This window comes from Molossus molossus, unplaced genomic scaffold, assembly GCF_014108415.1.
Source record: "Molossus molossus isolate mMolMol1 unplaced genomic scaffold, mMolMol1.p scaffold_m16_p_19, whole genome shotgun sequence".
NCBI lineage: Eukaryota > Metazoa > Chordata > Mammalia > Chiroptera > Molossidae > Molossus > Molossus molossus.
The window spans coordinates 15,773,087-15,794,791 of NW_023425354.1; the positions used below are offsets into that span (position 1 = coordinate 15,773,087).

The following is a 21,705-nucleotide window of genomic DNA, read 5'->3' on the forward strand; positions in this document are numbered from 1 at the left end:
TGACTTAACAGGCGTCAAGAGAAAGTTCATGTTTTAAATAAAATGTTGCAGTTAACTTTTCTTCCTACTTTTTGTTATGGAAAAAATTTAAGTACAAAGAATTACATAATGAATTCAAAATATTGTTACTCAACTTCAGCTAATATTAACTCCTGGCTAATATTGTTTTATATATACCCCTACACTCTGCTCTCAATTATCTTGAATCATATCCTAGATAAAATAATCACATTTCATCAGTGAATACATCAACCTTAGAATTTTAAAAACATCATGCCTAAGTGAAATTAGGAATAGTCTATTCAAATTAATTAAACAGTTAGTGTTCAAATTTTTTGGTTGTATTTATTTCTTTGTTTCTTTTCAAATGTATTTTGTTTTGTTTTGTTTTGTTAAATAGGTTTTAATTGGTTTTTTTTTTTAGAGAGAGGAAGGGAGGGAGAGAAACATTGATGTGAGGAGAAACATTGATCGGCTGCCTCCTGCATGCCTCCTACTGGTGACCAAGCCCACAACCCAGGCATGTGCCCTGATCGGGAGTTGAACTGGGACCTCTCAGTCCATGGGACAGCACTCAATCCACTGAGCCACACCAGCCAGGCTAAATGTATTGTTATTGAAACTGGATTGTTTGTCAAGTATAGTTCCCCACAGCCCTGATTTTATTAATTGTATTCCAGTAGGTATAGTTTCAATATGTTTCTATGTTCCCTATGTTTCCTGTGAGTTGATAAATTGAGAGGCTTGAAAAAATTTCTTTTTGGCAAGAGTGAACTACAAAGTCTTGTGCATTTCTATCGCAAGGTGCAATAGTGTCTGGTTGTCTATTTTGTGTGTGGTATTAGCACCATTATTAATAAGTTCAATATTGCCCTGGCCGGTTTGGCTCAGAGGTTAGAGCGTCGGCCTGCGGTCCAGAGAGACCCGGGTTCGGTTCCCGCTAAGGGCACGTACCTCAGTTGCAGTTTGTCCCCGGCCCTGGTTGGTCGTGAGGGTGGCGGCCACTCGATGTGTCCCTTTCACATCGATGTTTTTCTCTGTCTTCCTCTCTCTCCCTCCCACTCTATCTGAACAAAAAAATGGAAAAATATCCTTGGGTGAGGATAAAAAAATAAAAAATAAATAAAATAAAAAAAAATAAGTTCATTATTAAGGGTTATAGAATGGGGGTGTTCCAGTTATATCATTTTTTTTTCTTTAGTTATTGACTGATATACTTTTATAAAGAGAACCTTCTCCTAATCAGCAATTTGATTACTGAGATATCTTTCATATAGGCAAGACAGGATAAATAATTGATCTTTTTGTTACCAATTTTTAAAATAGTAAGTTGGTCTTCTAACATCCTCCAAAGTTCACTAACTTGAACTTTTCCTGTTCAGCAAAGTATGATTTATGTTCTGTTCCTTTGTTTTTCTCTGTATATGTCTCTTCTCCCTCCCTTCTCTTTGTTTAACTAACTATAGCCTTATTCTTGCTTCAGAGCTTGTTTCACATGTGGGTGATGCACTTTCACTTGGAGATCATTGCTTCCACACATGGGAATATAACACTGTGAACACAAACTGTTTGAATTTGATGATGTACCTTGGGGAGTCTTTTCAAGGCATTTGTAGGCAGAGCTATAGGACAGAGCAAACAGAAAGGCCTGAAGTTGCTTCTGAGAACGAGCAAATGCCTTTGTCATTCACTGTGACTCAAGCAGAGGAGGGTGGCTCAAAATGAGAATTGTCCTGGAGACCCTATGCCTCCTGCACTGTACCTGTGCTGCATTTGAGCCATATAAGATCAGACGAAGGTCCTGAATCTTTTACCTTTGTTTTCATCCTTATATCCTGAGTTGGTTGGAAAAAAAAAATCTCTTCAAAAGCAAGAATCCACAAAGAGACTAAAACATGAGTCACTCAATGTCCTGAGGAAATACAAACATTTTTCCTGTGGTGAAAATGTATCCATCCTAATGTTGAGTTTTCAAGGGACTTCCTGACCACAATTTGTTGAAAGTTTTAACTCTGTACAAAAAAGTTCTGTTGGGATTAAAGCAACATCCTAAATACTAGATTTCCTAGAAAATATTTGTCTAATAACTAATACTACTGAATGCCCATTACCAAATTATTTGAGTATTTGAAAATGGGGGAAAACTGACAAAAATAATAGAGTATAAGTAGAGCCCTGATTAGGTGGCTCAATTGGTTGGAGTGTCATCCCACACACCAAAATGTTGCAGGCCCCATCCCCCGTCGGGGGTGTACAGGAGGCAACTGATGATGTTTCTCTCACTCTCTCCCCCTTCTCCCCCTCTCTCCCTTCTTCCCCTTTCTCCCTTCCTCCCTTCCTCCCTTCCATTCTCTCTAAAAATCAATGGGAAACTATCCTTGGCTGAGGATTTAAAAAAAAAAGAGTATAAGTAAAAAATGCTAGAGAACTGACTTTAATTTTGTGTCTGCAACACACCACGGATTGTCTGGCAGGTTTATGTATAGTATCCTGCCTGGCATTGCATAGGTCAGTATTAGAGTCAAGATTAGAACTCACATTCTCCCGATTATGTACTAATATATACTTTTCTCCCTACTACACACATCTTTATATGCTTTTGGTGATACAGAGAAATATAGATTTGATGTGTTCAGTGTCACTGTGTTGAGAAAAGAACCTCATGTGCCTGTTTCGGTTTTTCACATAGGGTGTTGGTACAGCGATCGGAGAGCTGCCTCCGTATTTCATGGCCAGAGCAGCTCGACTCTCAGGTGCAGAACCAGATGATGAAGAGTATCAGGAATTCGAAGAGATGCTGGAACATGCAGAGGCTGCACAGGTAAGGACAGTGGGGGAAAAGGAATAGAATAGTTATCCCTAAAGAGCTTACGATTAAGGTGAAATCGTGCATAGTTATTCTGAAGAAGAAAACTGCCAGTGTAAAAACAAAATAATAGATGGTTTGGGATAGAATATTCAGAAAAGATGAAATATACAAGTGATTTTAATATTTTTAAAATATATTTTTATAGATTTTGAGAGAGAGAGAAAAACATCAATGTGAGAGCGAAACATCAATCTGTTACCTCCCCCATGCACCCCTACCGAGGATTAAGCTCAAAATCTGGGCATGTGCCCTGTCTGGGAATCAAACCTGTGACCTTTTGGTGCATGGGACGATGCTGAACCAACTGAGCAACACTAGCCAGGGCACAAGTGATTATAATTTTGATCTTGTAATAGGGAAATGTAGAAAGCATCAACAAAACAACTCAGACTCAGCTAAAACACCTTCCCAGAAAACCAGGGTAAATTCATATTGCCAGTGAGGTTAAGGAGATGAAATAGTCTTTGTCCATTATGTGTTTATAAGTATAGTAAGTCCTCATGTAACATGGTCAGTAGGCCTGTGAGTTGAACAAACGCAAATAATGAAATGATATTGAGGGAGATGATGTTATTCAAGGACCTGCTGTTTTACCAGGTGAACCACTGAATAAATGAGGGGGCCAAATAGGCTAAGTCCAAAATAGTAGGACTTCCGAATTAATATTTTGAACCTAAGATCAACATAGTTTACCGTGTTTAGATGAAATTATTTAGAAACTCACTGTTAAGAAAGAGCAATTAAGAGAAAGTTATCCTTTGCAGGAAAATTCCTAAGAATATTATTAATTGAGTCTCCGTCTTAGGTATGACAGCAGAAATCAACATAGACAGAAATAAAAATATATAAAAGAAAGACTTTTTTAAAGACTGTGTAAAATATATCTCCCTCCCCAGATTTGTTTATTAATCTATGAAGTTGTTTGAAAATTTGTTTTATTGTCATGTGTTTGTAAGTACATATGCCCCCATAAGTGTGCATAAATTTTTTTGAGGAGGAATGAGTTCATAGTTTTATTCTTAGTAGAATCTGAAACCCAAAAACCACATTACCAAGGAGGAAAAAAAACTTAATGAAAGATGGACTTTTTAAAAAGCTTTATTAAGTGGAAATCAACCAAGAATACTTACAGTTTTTAAATGAAAACAAATTTTCAAATATGACTGTAGAATATCTAAATATAAAGCAGATGAATCAGAGCTAGGGACATCTGCTCTGCATGGCAAGTTGTCCTGTGTCTGCTTTGCCTTATCCATCAACAACATATTCAGCCTTCTCACATTGTAATGCTAATATTAAGGCTAAAAGTTATTTCTAATATAAACAACTTCCAATTTTTTTTTATGCTTTTAAATTCGAGTATCAAATTTGACCCTGTGTTTATTCTGACGTAGTATGAAAAATCTTCAAATTCTTCAAATCTTACAGAAAACTACAGATCTGGAAGTTGTTAGCTCCCTAATTTTACATGCTTAGAAGCAGAGTTAGAACCAGAACTCAGAATGGCAGCGTCACTGGTATATTCGAAATGCTTGAAACCATGACCATCCATAGACATAGATGGCTGAGTGCCCCCACTTGTGACAACTGATACCTCTGCCATTTGTGGTACTAATTAATGTATGTCATTTAACATCCTAAAAACTTTTTTTGCCTTTGCATCTATATACAATCAACAAATTGAAGGTCTAAGATGGCTTGTAGCATTTAATTTTTATGCTATGGCCTGGATACCACACAGGTATTAAGTATTGTTCTCTGTCGAGCCAGCTAATGGACGATGATTATTTTCCTTTTTTAACCCTTTTTGTTTTGGAATTAACATTGTTTCATTTGCATAGTTTCCATTTCTTTTCTCCCTTCTACCACCTCTGTAAAACACCTCTCAATATCACCTTAACATTTGGTAAAACCTATAAAATAGTGTCCATTATGTCTTTTTTCTTGGCATCTTCACTCTGGAGTCCCCATGCTCCCATTCCAGTCTGGACTTGGTTTCCTCTTGGCCCTTTGAACAGTTGCTTGTCTCTTGGTTTGGATCCCTTGTCTTACTCCTTCATGATTTACTCTCAGTTTGGTTGAGCACATTCTGAGTAGTTTCCTGGGATCATAATCTATGATCTTTTTCGTTCATCTGTTACGACCCTGATTATTTTAGTTACTTTTTGACTGAAACTTTTCTAGTTCTACTCTCTGAAGGTTATGAGGTTTGGCTGTTTTCATCCTATAAAGCCAATAATTATAATCAGTACTCTAGGATAAACTATATATTTCTTATTCTCTAATTTTATATTTGCTTATATTGAAAAATCAAGTAAGCAAAGTATGCATGTTGTTTCATGTCATTTAGTCAGAAATTTTATATTCTTTATGAACATTGTATTTAAAATTTTTATCCAAGCCCAGCTGGTGTGGCTCACTAGTCGAGAGTCAGCCGATGCACCAAGAGGTCACCGGTTCAATTCCTGGTCAGGGCACATACCTAGCTTGTGGGCCAAATCCCCAGTGGGGGGCATGCAGAAGGCGGCCAATCGATGTTCTCTCTCATCGATGTTTCTATCTCTCTCTCCCTCTCCTTTCCTCTCTCCATAAAATTAATAAAAAAAAAAATTAAAAAATAAAATTTTTATCCAAAATTACAGTTATATGTACTTTCTTTTTTTTTTTTTTATCCTCACCCGAGGATATTTTTCCATTTTTTGTACAGATAGAGTGGGAGGGAGAGAGAGGAAGTGAAAGAGAGAGAGAGAAACATCGACGTGAAAGGGACACATCGAGTGGCTGCCACCCGCACGACCAACCAGGGCCGGGGACAAACTGCAACCGAAGTACGTGCCCTTAGTGGGAACCGAACCCGGGTCTCTCCGGACCGCAGGCCGATGCTTTAACCACTGAGCCAAACTGGCCAGGGCAGTTATATGTACTTTCAACACACTGATTACACAAACTAGAAAATAACTGAAATAATATAATAACTCATCCCTGACAGTTTTGTGATCTTTCCTATTAATTTTCTTTCTAAGATTAATAAAAATCTATGTATGAGGCACTTTAATGAAGTGCCTTAGTACAGCTGTGCTGTAGAAGATATTTTTCCTGATGTGAACAGGAACACACTCAGGAGGGTACACCTATGGAATCTCAGAGTATACTCAACCCTCACTCCAGTTTTCTGACTTCAAGATTAGTGCTCTGCTTACCATACCAAAACATAGCAATATTTTCATGCAGGTAAATGCAATAAAAAAATAATAACTTAAAATTCTTTTCTTTCGTCTATATTTCATCTGATTTTCCTTTTTTTTTTTTAATCTTTATTGTTGAATGTAGAATGTATTACAGATGTTCCTCATTTTTCCCCCATTGACCCCATCCTCCCCACTCCCGCCGCCCCTCCTGCCTTTTCCCACACTATTGTCTGTGTCCATTGGTTATGCATATAAGTTCTTTGGTTTATTTCTTCACCCCCCCCCCCCCAACCCCTTTCCCTTTGAGATTTGTCAGTCTAGCAATGAATTTGTACTTCTTAATTCCTTCACCTTTTTCACCCATTCCCCCAACCCCCTTCCCATCTGGCAACCAACAAAATGTTCCCTGTTATCTATGAGAGTGTTTCTGTTCTGCCTGTTCATTTTGTTTGTAGATTCCATTGTTGATAGGTATGTATTCATTGCCATTTTGTTTGTTCATATATTTTATCTTTTTCTTCAAAAAGACCCTTCATCATTTCATATAATAACGGTTTGGTGGTGATGAACTCCTTTAACGTTTCCTTGTCTGGGAAACTCTTTATATGGCCATCGATTCTAAATGACAGCTTTGCAGGATAGAGTAATCTTGGTTGTAGGTTCTTGCTTTTCATCATTCTGAATATTTCTTGCCACTCCCTTCTGGCCTGCAAAGTTTCTTTTGAGAAATCAGCTGACAGCCTAATGGGAACTCCCTTGTAGGTAACTAGCTGCCTTTCTCTTGCTGCTTTTAAGATTCTCTCTTTGTCTTGAACCTTTTGCATTTTGATGATGATGTGTCTTGGTGTGGGCCTCTTGGGGTTCATCTTGTTTGGGACTCTCTGCTTCCTGGACTTGTATATCTGTTTCCTTCACCAAGTTAGGAAAGTTTTCTGCCATTATTGTTTCAAACAGGTTTTCGATTTCTTATTCTCGCTCTTCTCCTTCTGGCACCCCCAAGATGCGAATGTTGGCACGCTTGAAGTTGTCCCAGAGGCTCCTTACACTATCCTCATTTTTTTGGATTCTTTTTTCTTTTTGCTGTTCTGATTGGGCGTTTTTTGCTTCCTTATATTCCAAATCGATGGTTTGCTGCTTGGATTTACATACTTTACTATTGAATCTGTGTAAATTATTCTTTATTTCAGTTAATGCCTCCTTCAGTTCTGACTGGCCCTTTTTTATGCTCTTGAGGCCCTCACTAAGTTCATTGAGGTTCTCACTAAGTTCATTGAGCATCCTTATAAGCAGTATTTTGAACTCAGTATCTGTTAGGTTGCTTATCTCCATTTCGCTTAGTTCTTTTCTTGGGGTTTTGTTCTGTTCTTTCATTTGGGACCTGTTTCTTTGTCTCCTCATTTTGACTGCCTGCCTCCCTCTGTTTGTTTCTGTGTATTACTTAATGAGCAGTATGGGGCTAGCTGAGACCAGATGCTGCTCGTTTGAAAGAATTTAGGAAAAACCTGAAGCAGGGTCCAAGAGAGACCAATCCTTTGGTTAAGCAAGTGGCAACAGCTTGGGTGGGCGTGAAAGTTGGGTGGGGCAGGGCCTCAGGGAGTCAGCAGGGCGGGGCTACCAGTGTGAGCCAGGTTGCTGGAGTCCCAGATATGGCGACTGTCTGCCGCCCCAGGGAAGGGCTCACCAAAGGAACAAAGGCCTCTGACAACACGTTTGTCCCGGAGAAAGCCCCCTCTCCAGCCCCCGCTCCAGTGCCAAACAGCTCAGTTCTTCCCTGTATGTCTCTGGCGCCCCTCGAGCTTTCTCCCCTCCAAGCTTAGAGGGAGAGAGTCCGATAAGTTTGTGCGCGGGCCCTTTAAGGAGCTGCCGGGGGCTCCAGCCACCTCAGCCTCCCTGAGCCTCAGTTCCCGCTGGTTTTTCCAGCCAGAAGTTATGGGGACTTCTCTTCCTGGCACTGGAACCCTGAGCGGGGCACGTGGTGTGGGACGGGGACCCCTCACTCCTCACTCCTCAGGGAGGACCTTCCCAGCCGAGGTGTCCTCCTGATTTTTATCCGCCACACTTGGGTGTGGGACCAGCCCGTCGTGCCGCCGCCACCACCGCTGCCCCTCACACCACCGCCCCTCCTACCAGTCTGGATGTAGCTGCTGATATAATTTCATAGTTGTAGGACTTCCATGCAGCTTGATTTCAGGCGGTTTTGAATGATGGTTGTTCTGTAGTTTAGTTGTAACTTTGATGTGGTTGTGGGAGGACGCGATACCGCGTTTACCTACTCGCCATCTTGACCGGAAGTCTCCTGATTTTCCTTTTTTAATTGCCTTTTATCAATATTTTTTACCAGTTTCTATCAATTTTGTGGCTTATAGATTTGTGTATATGCGTATGGTAATTCCTGCACACTCTGCCTCAGGTTTTGTAAAGGGGTTAACTTTATTTATTTTGCAGGTGGAGTGGGTAGAGGAAGAATAATTGGGGAGGGGACCATTGCAGTTTTTCATGTAATAAATTATCTCAGAGAATACGAGAATACTAATGTTTTAATTCCTTATTCAAAGTAGAGTTCCTTGCTGTGGCTTGACAAAATAAGTTTTTGTTTTGTTTGTTCTTGCTAACACTGGACTGCTACTATATTCAAATAAGATCTACTACACCTCAGCTGTTTTGATACACTGTTGTGATACATGTTTGGTTTTGTTTTTAAGGTTTTCACAATGCAAATAAACTTATAGCAATTTAAGAGGGTATTTTGTAATTTTATTTTCAAACCAGATATCTTAAAAACATTTTTTTAATGTTTTCACTAACAAATTTGTCTTACCCTCTTTGCTTCTGTTATATTTTCCAGATTTGCATATTTTTAATTACATAAGTGCTTGTAGTAATAAGAATGAAACATTCTAGAAGTATTAAAAGTAAAAAGTGAAAACCCACACACCTACTCCCTAAAGATAATAATCTTCTAATTCTAAGCTGTTTTCTTTGCATATATACTTTTAAGATAAAAACTAGGATTATACTATACATATTAGGCTCAAGTTTTCCCCCACATGAAATAGACATTTGATATTGATTTTTAACATTGTGCTCTTATTATGAAGTGACACAGCTCATTGTAGACAACTGGTAAATATATATACTTAAAAATAATCCCTCCATCCTTCAGTCTTCTCTATAAATATTTTTGAGTGAGTTATATTCTATGTATTGTTTTGTGACTTGTTTTGAATATAAAATACCGTAAACATTTTTTCAGTGTCATCAAATATTTTCTACATCTTTGCTTTTTATAACTTTCTGATTACAACATGATTTTTGTATAAAATGTTGAAAATACAGATACACCAAAAAAAAATTTCATTGGTTCGTTTACCAATTTTTTATATTTAGTATGTTTTTCATTTTCTTATTAATTGACATTTTTAAGGAGATGTTGACATATGCTGCCAATATTTTTTTCCTTATTGTTTATGGTGTGTTTTGTTTTACTTTTTGAGTAAAGAAGTTTATATTTTTTCTTTATATCAATATCTTAGACTTTATCTTTTGGAGTAATACCTAAAATTATCGTCTCTGAACCCTTACAATTATTTAATAAATATTAAGCTGTATTTTCTTTTAGTATTTTTATGATTATATTATTTTATTGTTAAATATTTGTTAAAATATTTTATTCATCATATTATATAGAAATCTTTCTCTTTTTCAGGTAATTAGCTATTTGTAAATTCCAACACTGTTTTCCTAGTGATTGTAATTTAGTTTTGATTTACATTTTATTGTTATAAATTGTATATTATATCTTTGAAAATAATTATTAATGATATTTTAAAAGATATTAAGTTTTTATTTATTTGCAAGCTGTAACTTTACTGGCATCTTTTTAGTTATATAATATTGATTGTGATTTAAGTTTTTACAGTAATCAGTTTTTCACAGGGATCCAAAAGTTTATCTGACTTTGGTGTTGGAATTTCCTTATAGATACATGTATTCTGTAAAACCCCGAATTTGATGGGAGCGATAAAATATAGAGAAGTTGGGTCAGCTGTAGCTAAAACAGTAAATTAAGTTAAAATAATAATTATGAGTGGATATTTGAATTTTAAGATTGCCTGAGACTTAGGTAGAAAATGTGTTTTTTATCCCTTTGGTAGAAGTTTATCAGCAGGAAGAGTGAAAAAAATACTTGGCTCTCATTCCTTCCATGTTCTCTCCAACTAGGTTAAAGGGTATATATGCTTTTACTAGGAAGTTGTTACTAGGTACCAATTTTAAAGCTGAGTATTTGTTTAAATTCCAGTTTTGACTGTTGGTTGAATTTTGTACTATGGGTATTGGGGGGAGAAGGGGGCATGGAAAGATTATTAAACACATTTATTTGAATTCTGATTCCTATGTTACCTAACTTATTTTCACGAGTCCAGTAATGAGATTAGGCAGTATTTTTCCACCAAGCTGCTTCCTTTTGCTCTTGGCTTTCTGTTGTGTTTTTACTAAATGTCTGTGGGAGGTAGACATGAATGAATGTAGCTTCCTATGACCTTGAGCAATTCTAGCATCATTTGTAAAAGTTAGGTCATGTGACTCCCTCCTTGCCTCCCTTATCTAGTCATTCTTTTTTTCTTTTTTTTTAATATTCACCGGAGGATTTTAGAGAGAGAGGAAGGGGGAGAGAGAGGAGAAACATCGATGTGAGTGAGATGCCCTCTCCTTTCCCTTCCCACTACCGGTTCAGACCTTAATCACTAGTTCCCTGAACATTTCCATTGATTTCCTAATAGGTCTCCTCTTTACTAGTCTTTTTTTCTTTCTTACTGAAAAATACCTCTGGTCATAGAACTTTGCTGGTCAAAAATCTGCCCTGCCCTGGCTGGTTTGGCTCAGCGGTTAGAGCGTCGGCCTGCGGTCCAGAGAGACCCGGGTTTGGTTCCCACTAAGGGCACGTACCTCGGTTGCAATTTGTCCCCAGCCCTGGTTGGGTCGTGCGGGTGGCAGCCACTCGATGTGTCCCTTTCACGTCAATGTTTCACTCTCTCTCTCTTCCTCTCTCTCCCTCCCACTCTACCTGAACAAAAAAATGAAAGAATGTCCTCAGTTGAGGATTAAAAAAAAAAATCTTCCCAATCTCTGGAAATTGTCTCTTATTTTATCTTTCTTATGTACTTAATCACTTTCTATCTTTTAAAACTATTTATGAGCTCTTCTTATCTCTCCAGGAGTCTGTAAGCTCCTTAAGGGGAGGATGCAAAAATGTGCATTTTTACCAGTGCCTCCCGGGTCTTGCACACACTGCTTGTGAGGTAGATACTTTAATAAACTAAGAAATAGTAAGTAAGAGAAAAAGTTGGATTACTTGAAACATGTTCACTCAATATTACTGTACTGCAAAATAAAATGTAAAAGTGCAGTGAACACAAATCATTGAGATTTCAAATCATTAAGAAAGATTGAACAGTTTTGCATCTTGGAGTTTAATGGTCATTTGACAGCAAGGGTTAAAGAAAATATAGAAGACATATTAAATGACTTCTAATTTTCAGTACACATTAAGAAAAACAACATTTGTAAAATTCTATACTTTAGAACAAATGAAGGTTCTTGTGGCAACTTGTTTATTCTTTAAGCTGTATAACCAAAGAAAAAGAAAAATTAAAGGCATTAGGAATAAGAGTTTGAAAAATAAAGTAACTTATTTGCTTGATGTATCCTAAAAGATTAGGGCAGTCAGTATTATGAAGTAATGGGGAATGGGATCATGGGGGTGATTGTGGTTTTTCTGTGTTTAAAGCTTACACAATAGAGTAGGAATGTTGTACATATTTACTTGGAAGAAGATGGTTTGAATAAGTTTGCTTTCCTAAATGCTTTCTGTCTAAGTGACCTCGCTACTTGGATTCTTTTTTCAAAATGTTAGGCTGCTGACTGTGGAACTGTTTCTTATTATCTCTATCAATATAGGAAATTAAGAATTAAGCCAAATAATAAATTGAGCCCTGGCCATATGGCTCAGTTGCCATCATCCCGTATGCCAAACTGTTGCGATTTCATCCCTAGTCAGTATGGGATGCAACCAATCATTGTTTCCCTCTCTCTTTTTTTTTATCCTCACCCGAGGACATTTTTCCATTTTTTGTTCAGATGGGGGGGGGGGGGGGGGAGAGAAAGAGAGAGAAAGAAAGAAACATCAACGTGAAAGGGACACATCAAGTGGTTACCATCCGCATGACCAACCAGGGCCAAGGACAAACTGCAGCCGAGGCATGCACCCTTAGCAGGAACCGAACCCGGGTCTCTGGACCGCAGGCCGACGCTCTAACCGCTGAGCCAAACCAGCCAGGGCTCCCTCTCTCTTTTAAAAAATTTTTTTTCTTGATTGATTTTTAGACAGAGAGTTAGAAACATCAATGAGAGAGAACATCAATTGGCCGCCTCCTGCAAGCCCCCCACTGGGGATCAGGCCCAGAACCTGGGCATGTGCCCTGACTGGGAATCGAACCAGCAACCTCTTGGTACATGGGTTGGTGCTCAACCACTGAGCCACACTGGCCGGGCTCTCACTCTTTGTAAAACTCAATAAACATATCCTTAGGTAAGGATAAAAAAAGAAAGGAAATCGAAATTTTTAAAAAGACTTCATCTTTTTTAAAATGCAAATGTTTCCTTCATATTTATATTGACTTAGTTTGTCTTTCTCTTGAGTATAATTCATGCATCTGTTAGGTTAAGTATTTCCTCAAAGGCTATTTTATAGTTTCTGGATTTATTTTTTTATTGAATTCATTGGTGTGACATTGGTTAATAAAATTATATAGGTTTCAGGTGTACAGTTCTATAATATATCATCTGTATATTGTATTGTGTGTTCACCACCCCAAGTCAGGTCTCCTTCCATCATCATTTATCCCCCCTTTACCTTTTTCTACCTCCCCCAACCTCCTTTTCCCTCTGGTAATCACCATACTGTTGTCTGTGACTGAGTTTGTTTTTTGCTTAATCCTTTAACCTTTTTTACTCAGCCCCCCAGCCCTCTTCCTCTCTGACAGCTGTTAGTCTATTCTCTGTATCTATGAGTCTTTCTATTTTGTTTGTTAGTTTATTTTGTTCATTAGATTCCACATATAAGTGAAATCATATGGTACTTGTCTTTCTCTGACTGGCTTATTTTATGTAGCATAATACTCTCCAGGTCCATCTATGCTATTGCAAAAGGTAAGATTTCTTTCTTTTTACAGCCAAATAGTATACCATTGTGTAAATGTACCACAGCTTTTTTATCCACTCATCTACTGATGGGCACTTGGGCTACTTCCAAATCTTGGCTATTGTAAATATTGCTGCAGTGAACACATATAATCTTTCGAATTAGTGTTTCAGGTTTCTTTGGATCTATTCCCAGAAGTGGAATCGCTGGATCGTAAGGCAGTTCCATTTTAATTTTTTGAAGTAACTTCATACTGCTTTCCACAGTGGCTACGCCAATCTGCATTCCCACCAACAGAGCACAAGGATTCCCTTTTCTCTACATCTTTGCCAACACTTGATTTTTGATTCATTGATCATAGCCATTTTGACAGGCATGAGGTGCTAATCTCATTGTGGTTTTAATTTTTATTTCTCTGATGATTAGTGACCTCAAGCATCTTTTCATATGTCTGTTTGCCATCTGTGTGTCCTCTTTGGAGAAGTGTCTGTTTAGGTCCTTTACCCATTTTTATTTGTTTTCTTGGTGTTGAGTTGTATAAGTTCTTTATACATTTTGGATATTAACTTCTTATCAGATGTATCATTGGTGAATATGTTCTCCCACTCAGTGTGTTATCTTTTCATTATGTTGATGGTTTCCTTTGCTGTGCAAAGACTTTTTGTTTTGATGTAGACCCATTTGTTTATTTTTTCTTTTGTTTCCCTTGCCTAAGATGTATCAGAAAAAATATTGCTACAAGAAATGTCTGAGATTTTACTGCCTGTGTTTTCTTCTAGGATTTTTGTGGTTTTCAGTCTAACATTTAAGTTTTTAATCCATTTGGAGTTTATTCTTGTGTATGGTGTAAGAAAGTATTCTAGTGTCATTTTTTTTGTATATATCTGTCCAATTTTCCCAATACTATTTATTGAATAGATTATCTTTACCCCATTGTATGTTCTTGCCTCCTTTGTTGTAGATGAATTGACCATATAGACGTGGGTTTATTTCTGAACTCTATTCTGTTCCATTGATCCATATGTCTGTCTGTATGCCAGTCAGTAATAGGACAGGCTAGTATGCCTGGACAAGCGGAATAGGGAAACTGAGAAGCTGAGACAGATAGTTAAACAGTAGTTGGCAGCCATCTAGAAAATTCTGTCTTCACTAAACCAGGGACACGTAAGAGTAAATGGGGAGAAAAAGAGTAAATGGTTTGCACTTCTCTTCCCCAACTAGAGGGTAAATAGCTTAAATCACCCTACTCAGGGAGGCAGCAGAAATCAAATTAGTGCCATTTGCCAACCATACCCAAGGGCAGATAAACTTAAGAGAATTAAGCTCATTTTGGTACATAAGCATAAAGCTGATGAATATTCTATTGAGAACCTCCCCTAAAACTTCCCCTAAGTGCCCAGTCTTTTTATTTTCTTTGTTGATGAGAGAGAGAGAGAGAGAGAGAGAGAATCATCGATGAGAGAACATCAATTGGCTGTCTCCTGCATGTGCCCCACTGGGGATTGGGACCACAACCTGGGCCATGTGCCCTGACAGGGAATCAAACGGTGACTTCTTGTTGCCAGCCTTTAAAACCCCTCAAAAAAACAAAGGTCCCAGGGCCCAGAGCTCTCGCTCTCCCAGGAGCATATCCACACCTTCCCCTCCCCCCCCCCTTCTTCCCCAACAGGCATGCATCTCCTAAATTCTGAGAGACTCCACAAGACTTACAACCAGGGCAGCAAAGGACAGTGGCAGTTTGTCCCCTGCAAACACCCTGAACCTGTCCCCAAGGCCCCCTTTTCTCTGACTTCTTAGTGAGCCAAAGCAGCCCATTCTAGGCTCATTTCCCCAGGCCTTTCCTGTTTCACTGTCTGCAGCTGTACCAAACGTCCTCTAAAATTCACCTGGACTCACGTTATGAAATGTTTCCTGCACAAAGACAACCCACATGCTACGAGGCTGGCCCTAGGCAGACCCGCTCAGGGCCAGGTCCCCTTTCCAGTAACAGTACCATGCCATTTTGGTTAATAATATTCCTCTTAATGTAGGAAATTGAGAATTAAGTCAGAAATAAGAAATTGAAATTTTTTAAAACTTCATTTTTTTGTTTGTTTGTTTTGTTTTGTTACAGATGTTTCTCCTTTTTTTTAACCCCATTGACACCCTCCTCCCCATCCCTCCCACCCCGTCCCCACCCCGTCCCCGGCTTTGTTGTCCATGTCCATTGGTTATGCGTACATGCATATAAGTTCTGTGGTTTATCTCTTCCCTCTCCCCACCACTCCCTCTTCTGAGGGTTGTCAGTCTATACCCTACTTCCACGTCTCTGGGTCTACCCTATTTCTTAGACTGTTATGATCATTATATTCCACAAATAAGTGAGATCATGTGGTATTTGTCTTTTTCTGCTTGGCTTGTAAAACTTCATTTTTTAAAAGAATGCAATTTTTTCCCTCCATGTTTATATTGACTAGCTGTCTTTCCCTTGAGTGTAATTCATGACTCTGTTAGGTTATCTCCTCAAAGGTTATTTTATAGTTTCTGGATTTTATCTTATTTTAAAAATTTTTATTTTTTTAATTAATTTTAGAGAGAGAGAAAGGGAAAGGGAGAGAGAGATGGAAACATCGATGAGAGAGAACATCAATTGGCCGCCTCCTGCACGCCCTCCACAGGGGATCGGGCCCACAACCTGGGCATGTGTCCTGACCGGGAATCGAACTGGCGACCTCTTGGTGCATGGGTCCATGCTCAACCACTGAGCCATGATGGCCGGACTGGATTTTATCTTATGTTAAAGGAACCTTTTTTTTAGCTTCTGCTTAGGGCTGCAGTATTTAAACTAATTAAAACTTGTGCCCTGGGTGGGTGGCTAAGTTGGTTGAAGCGTCATCCCATTCACCAAAAGGTTGCAGGTTCAATTCCCCATCCAGGCATGTATGGGAGGCAACCGATGGATGTTTCTCTCTCACATCAGTGTTCTCTCTCTCTCTCTTTCTCTTTAAAAATCAATAAAAATATATCCATAAGTGAAGATTAAAAATAATAATAATTAAAACTTGTCACTTGTCTGATTTATTGAAACTAAATCCCCAAATTAAGTTTAAATACTAATGTCTTGGTCCTGGCTGGTTTGGTTCAGTGGTTAGAGCGTCGGCCCATGGACCAAAGAGTTGCGGGTTCAAATCTGGTCAAGGGCACGTACGTACCTCAATGGCAGTTCGTCCCCAGCCCTGGTTGGGGTCATGCCAGAGGCAACCAGTCAGTGTGTCTCTCTCACATCAGTCTCTCCCTCCCACTCCATCTAAAGGTAAGTAGGAAAATACCACAGGAGAGGATTTAAAAAATGAACAAGGAAGATTTAATATATCAATAAATAAATACTAATGTCTTGTAGCTTACTAGTTGTATTAAATATATTTAAGGCTGTAAGATTTTTTTTAGCTTAATAGAATTTTTATCATGTTTAGAAATTTCAAGTTATTGACATTAATGTATTAGTGAAAACACATAACACCAAAAAGTCCATCCATTGTCATGGTAGTTCTCATACTTATGGCTAGTGCCTTTTCTTTTTATTCATTACCCAGTGAGCATTCCCCTAGTACAAGGGGATAATTAAAGGTTTTTTTGACATTCTTTTGATGGTAGAATATGTGTTTGATCATTTGAGTTTAGAGACTATGGGAAAGCATTTAATAATGATTATTTATACACTCACTGAAGTGCTTTACGTTCCTTTGATGCTCTTCTCTGTTAAGCACATTTTCCTATGAAGTGTTTGTAGCTACCCACACCGTGTCAGTGCCTGCTGGTTTTTCCCCTTGTGAAGTGTCTGTTCCTTTACATGCAGAGATTTATGAAAGAGTTCATGGTGTGGATGATTTGAAACCCAACATTCTCATATAATTTAGTGCCATTTGAACATTCTGGGTGTCAGTTGTTGCTGGGACCTGTTTTTGACTCTGTTGAACCTTTACTGCCTGTGGTTTGTCTGGCCATCACATGACTTCTCTGAAAATTCCCCCTCCCCTTCATTTCCAGTAAACTATTTGAGTAGGAGTGAGTCAGAGTGAAACCAGCTTCCCTGTAACCACAGGGCTTGTTAAAGAATTTGTCAACGTGGACTCTAGAGGGTTTGCATTAAGCTCTGCTATGGTTTGTGTTGCGTCAGGAGTTCCACAGAAGAGCTTCCTGCTCTCATGATCTCTTGCTTGTTTGCAAAGGGTTAAACTGATAAACTTTGCCATAGTGAACTTTAGAGACACATTAAACACATTTCTTTATCATTTAAAGGCCAAGGCTTACTGTAGTTTCTCTTTTCACAATCAACCAACCACACCCAACAACATTTAGTTTTGAAAAGGCAGGCCTTTTCTTTCAGAGCTGGCTCATGATTTTACCACAAAACACCATCAAGATTAAGCAATTTTAAGTGGTCTCTTTTGAAGGACTCTATAGTGGGATGATGCGACTGACTAGCAGAGTTAGCTTTGGTACATAAAAGTCACTTACTTGCATTTGGTTCCAGAAGAAAGGGTATCTCTTAAAGTAGTTCTGTAGTGGTAGTCCATAAGAGAAGCCATAGGCATGAGTCTGCAGGAGCTGAGCAGGGCTGTTGAGGACAGGACATGGTGAACATCATTCATTCACAGGGTCACCAGGAGTCAGAGGCAACTCAATCGCACATAACACACAGTTGTAATCTCTAAACACACTTAGCATGATTTATGGTGGAATTCTCGGTGCCTCATTTTATTTGTTTTATCAGGAAACTTTTATTTAATTTAAACTCTTCTCACTGCCTCACTCCCAAACTTTTCTCCTTTCTTTGTTTTTTGACTCTTCTCTACACTTGAACTCATTCTTATAATAGTATTAACCAACTGAAAAGAAAAGAGAGCTATAACTTAATGCAAGCCACTGAATGAAGGGTCTCTAGGAAATTGTCTATTCATTGTGCATTCCTGAAGCCATTTGTTTTTATATGTGCATTTCTATATTAAACCATGTCATCTCAGCAGACTGTGTTTGTTTGTCAATCCTTACTTGAGAATATTTTTCCACTGCTTAAAGAAATTTTTTTTTTTTATCCTCACCCAAGGACATTTTTCCATTTTTGTTCAGGTAGAATGTTAGAAAGAGAGAGAGAGAGAAACATCGATGTGAAAGGGGCACATAGAGCCCTGGCCGGTTTGGCTCAGCGATTAGAGGTTTGTTGGGTCAAACCTCCATACTGTCTTCCACAGTGGCTGCACCAGTCTTTATTCCCACCAGCAAAGCATGAGGGTTCACTTTTCTCCACAACCTGTTGGTAGCCAATCTGGCAGGTGAGAGGTGATACCTCATTGTCATTTTAATTTGCATCTCTCTGATGATTTAGTGATGCTGAACATTTTTTCATGTATCTCTTGACCATCTGTATATCCTCTTTGGAGAAGTATCTATTAAGGTCTTTTGCCCATTTTTTAATTGTATTATCTTTCTTTTGTCGGCAGACTTTTACTTTTTTAAAAATGTAATGAGTCCTGGCCAGTTTGGCTCAGCGGTTAGAGCATCGGCCTGCGGTCCGGAGAGACCCGGGTTCGGTTCCCGCTAAGGGCACGTACTTCGGTTGCAGTTTTTCCCCGGCCTTGGTTGGTCGTGCGGGTGGCAACCACTCGATGTGTCCCTTCACGTCGATGTTTCTCTCTCTCTCTCTCCCTCCCACTCTATCTGTACAAAAAATGGAAAAATATTCTCGGGTGAGGATTAAAAATATATATATATATATATAATGAGTACTTTCAAATCCAACCTCCTAAAAAATCATTTTTCTGCTTAAATTTTTTGTAGCAAAATAAATTTAGATGAAAGAACATGGTAACAATTTTGAGCTAGTTATTCCTCACAGGAAAGAATACAGAGTCATAGAAGTTTAAAATTGTTTATATTCTAGCAATGCTATCAGTGATCACATTAAAATGGAAAAATATTATTTTGATGAAGAAGCAATTCTAACTGAAATTAGATGATTTTAAAATGAAAGAAAATAAGAGAGGTTAATATAGCCCAGTCTTTAACAAAGCACAGTAAATAATTAATGTTTGTTTTTCTTGTTGGTCTGCTTTGGCATTGGAGTAGAATATAGTTGTGGTTTACGTCGCTTTTTTCTTTTGATTTGCACACCTGGTTACAGATATGGGAAAAAAATAAGCAGAGGGTAAGGATTAGGTTACCTTTGTTAAACTAATTTAAAGTTTTCTTCGGGTTTATGTTTCAAACACCTTTTGTAAAATGCCTTTAGAAAGGCCCCTTTCATTGAAATTTGGACCAACAGGCTATGTATGCTGTGATTTTTGCCCATGAGTTTGCAAATCAGTTCACACACTAACTACAAACCCACATTCTCTTATAACTGCTGGGTGCTCCCAGGGGTCCTGGCCCAAGATCAGAGTTTAATGTAAGACATGGATGGCAGTATTACAATTACGCTCATTTCATATTACAAAAGGTGTTTTTGTTTCCAATTAGCCAGGGTGTGTGGTTTGTCATAATAGATCTGTAGTTCTCTTGCTGAATAGTTAAAGAAATTTTTCTTGGTAGAGTGTTCTTTCCATTTTCCTGTCTTGGTCCTTGCAAGGTGAACGCGGCCAGTGGTTTTAAACTGAAGCGTTATGTAGGTGTCAGGACGGGGGCGGGGCGTTAACCCAGTGCTCCCTTCGGGGGCTGGCCTGCGCCCTGGATTCCTTGTCCCTTTCCCTGGTATGGATCTGCTTCAGTTACTTAGTTAAAATGTGTCAACATTTGTATTTTCACTATTTCTTGAGGTAACAACTTCAGAAAATTCGTAGCCTATTACTTAAAGCAGTGCTTCCATTTGTTTAAATTTGCCTCATTCTAGTATTATAGATTTGCAACACTTCCCCTTTCCTCCTTTTGTAACTATGAATTTCAATTAGTTGCCTTTTCAGCCTTTCTACAGAAAGTAGCTATGTATTGTGTATATTTAACAGCCCCTAAACACTCTGAGCACTTCATTGTTTTGGGTTTTTTTGTTTTTTTGTGTGTTTTTTTCCAGAAATTTTTATCTAACTCTTACATCTTTCCTACCATGAAGTTATCAAAACTGCATATGATTTTCCAGGGGCCGCTCCATCACTAGACTCGTGTTTTTCAGATTTCTACAATTACAGTTCGGTTTTGCTAATGTTTTTAATAAGTTGTTTACTTGGGAAACTACCCTTATTTCCTTTTTCTTTGTTCATATAAAACTTTTATAACTCATCATTTTATGTTTAACTAAATTTTTCCTAATGTGTTATCTTACTCTTGTCCACTTTGAAATTTACCTGCCATTTCTTCTTACACATTTAAGTTTCCATGATTTTTCAATTTGTCATAAATTTGGCAATTCTAATTTCAGCTGTAGATTTGGAACTTAAACTCTCTGCTCCTTTTTTCAAGGCTATTTATAATTTTTTTAAATATGTTTTTATTGATTTTTTGTAGAGAGAGGAAGGGAGAGAGATAATTGTTTATTCTTCTTTATTGATTTTTAGAGAGAGAGGAAGGAAGAGGGAGAGATAGAAACACTGATGAGAGAGAACATCGATTGGCTGCCTCCTTCATGCCCCCCACCGGGGGTTTGACCCACAACCTGGGCATGTGCCCTGATCAGGAATCGAACTGGTGACCTCTTGGTATAAAGGTTGATGTTCAACCAGTGAACCACACTGACCAGGTAAGAGAGAGAATTTGATGTGAGAGAGAAACATCGATCGACTGCCTCCTGCACGCCCCCCACTGAGGATCAAACCCACAACCCAGGCATGTGCCCTGACCAAGAATTGAACTGGGATCTCTCAGTCCATGGAACGACACTCAATCCCCTGAGCCACACCCGCCTGGCCAGGCTATTTATAAATTTATTAATAGAATTGGTTCTATCCTGGGAAAGAAGTCCACTATTTATATTTCTCATAATAGAGAAGATCCCATTTATCTTTAGCCTTTGTTTTCAGTCTCTTAAGTTTCCTGTCCCTGACAGTTTTATAAATTCCATACTGTCTTAGTTTTCATAGCTTTGGACTATTATTATTGTCTTACATAGATAGCAGATTGTCATATGCTTTTTGTTTTTTAGATTCCAGTCTGAATTAATTAATGTCATTTATTACTTACTCATAACCAAAACGCAATCAGTTATAAAGTGCTAAAAATGAGAGGTGATTTCCCACCACCCCCATCGTCAACTGAGATTTGGTAAATGCCCTTCCTAATGAGACATGAGGAGATCACATGAGGAGATAACTGGCTTCAGACAGGAAAAAGACGAGAGAAGAAAAGAACATTTCCTCACTTGTATGTGTCATTTCTAATAAATCTTGCATACTCAGACATTTTCCCTGAGTGTCTAGAGCACTGTTATTCTTGGGCTTCAGAGCCCGGACTCATTTTCAAGTTGGAGGCTAGGCAGGCACTGA

The 21,705-nt window shown here is 38.3% G+C and overlaps 1 protein-coding gene across 4 annotated transcripts in view; it reads left to right on the forward strand.

Moving 5' to 3' along the window:
- Nucleotides 1-21,705, forward strand: part of VMP1 (vacuole membrane protein 1) — a 126,499-nt gene that overhangs the window by 54,342 nt on the left and 50,452 nt on the right. For all 4 annotated transcript variants that reach the window (XM_036268642.1, XM_036268641.1, XM_036268638.1 and 1 more), the window contains exon 7: nt 2,690-2,821. In XM_036268642.1, the coding sequence (XP_036124535.1) occupies nt 2,690-2,821 (132 nt within the window). The remainder of the gene's footprint in view (nt 1-2,689; nt 2,822-21,705) is intronic.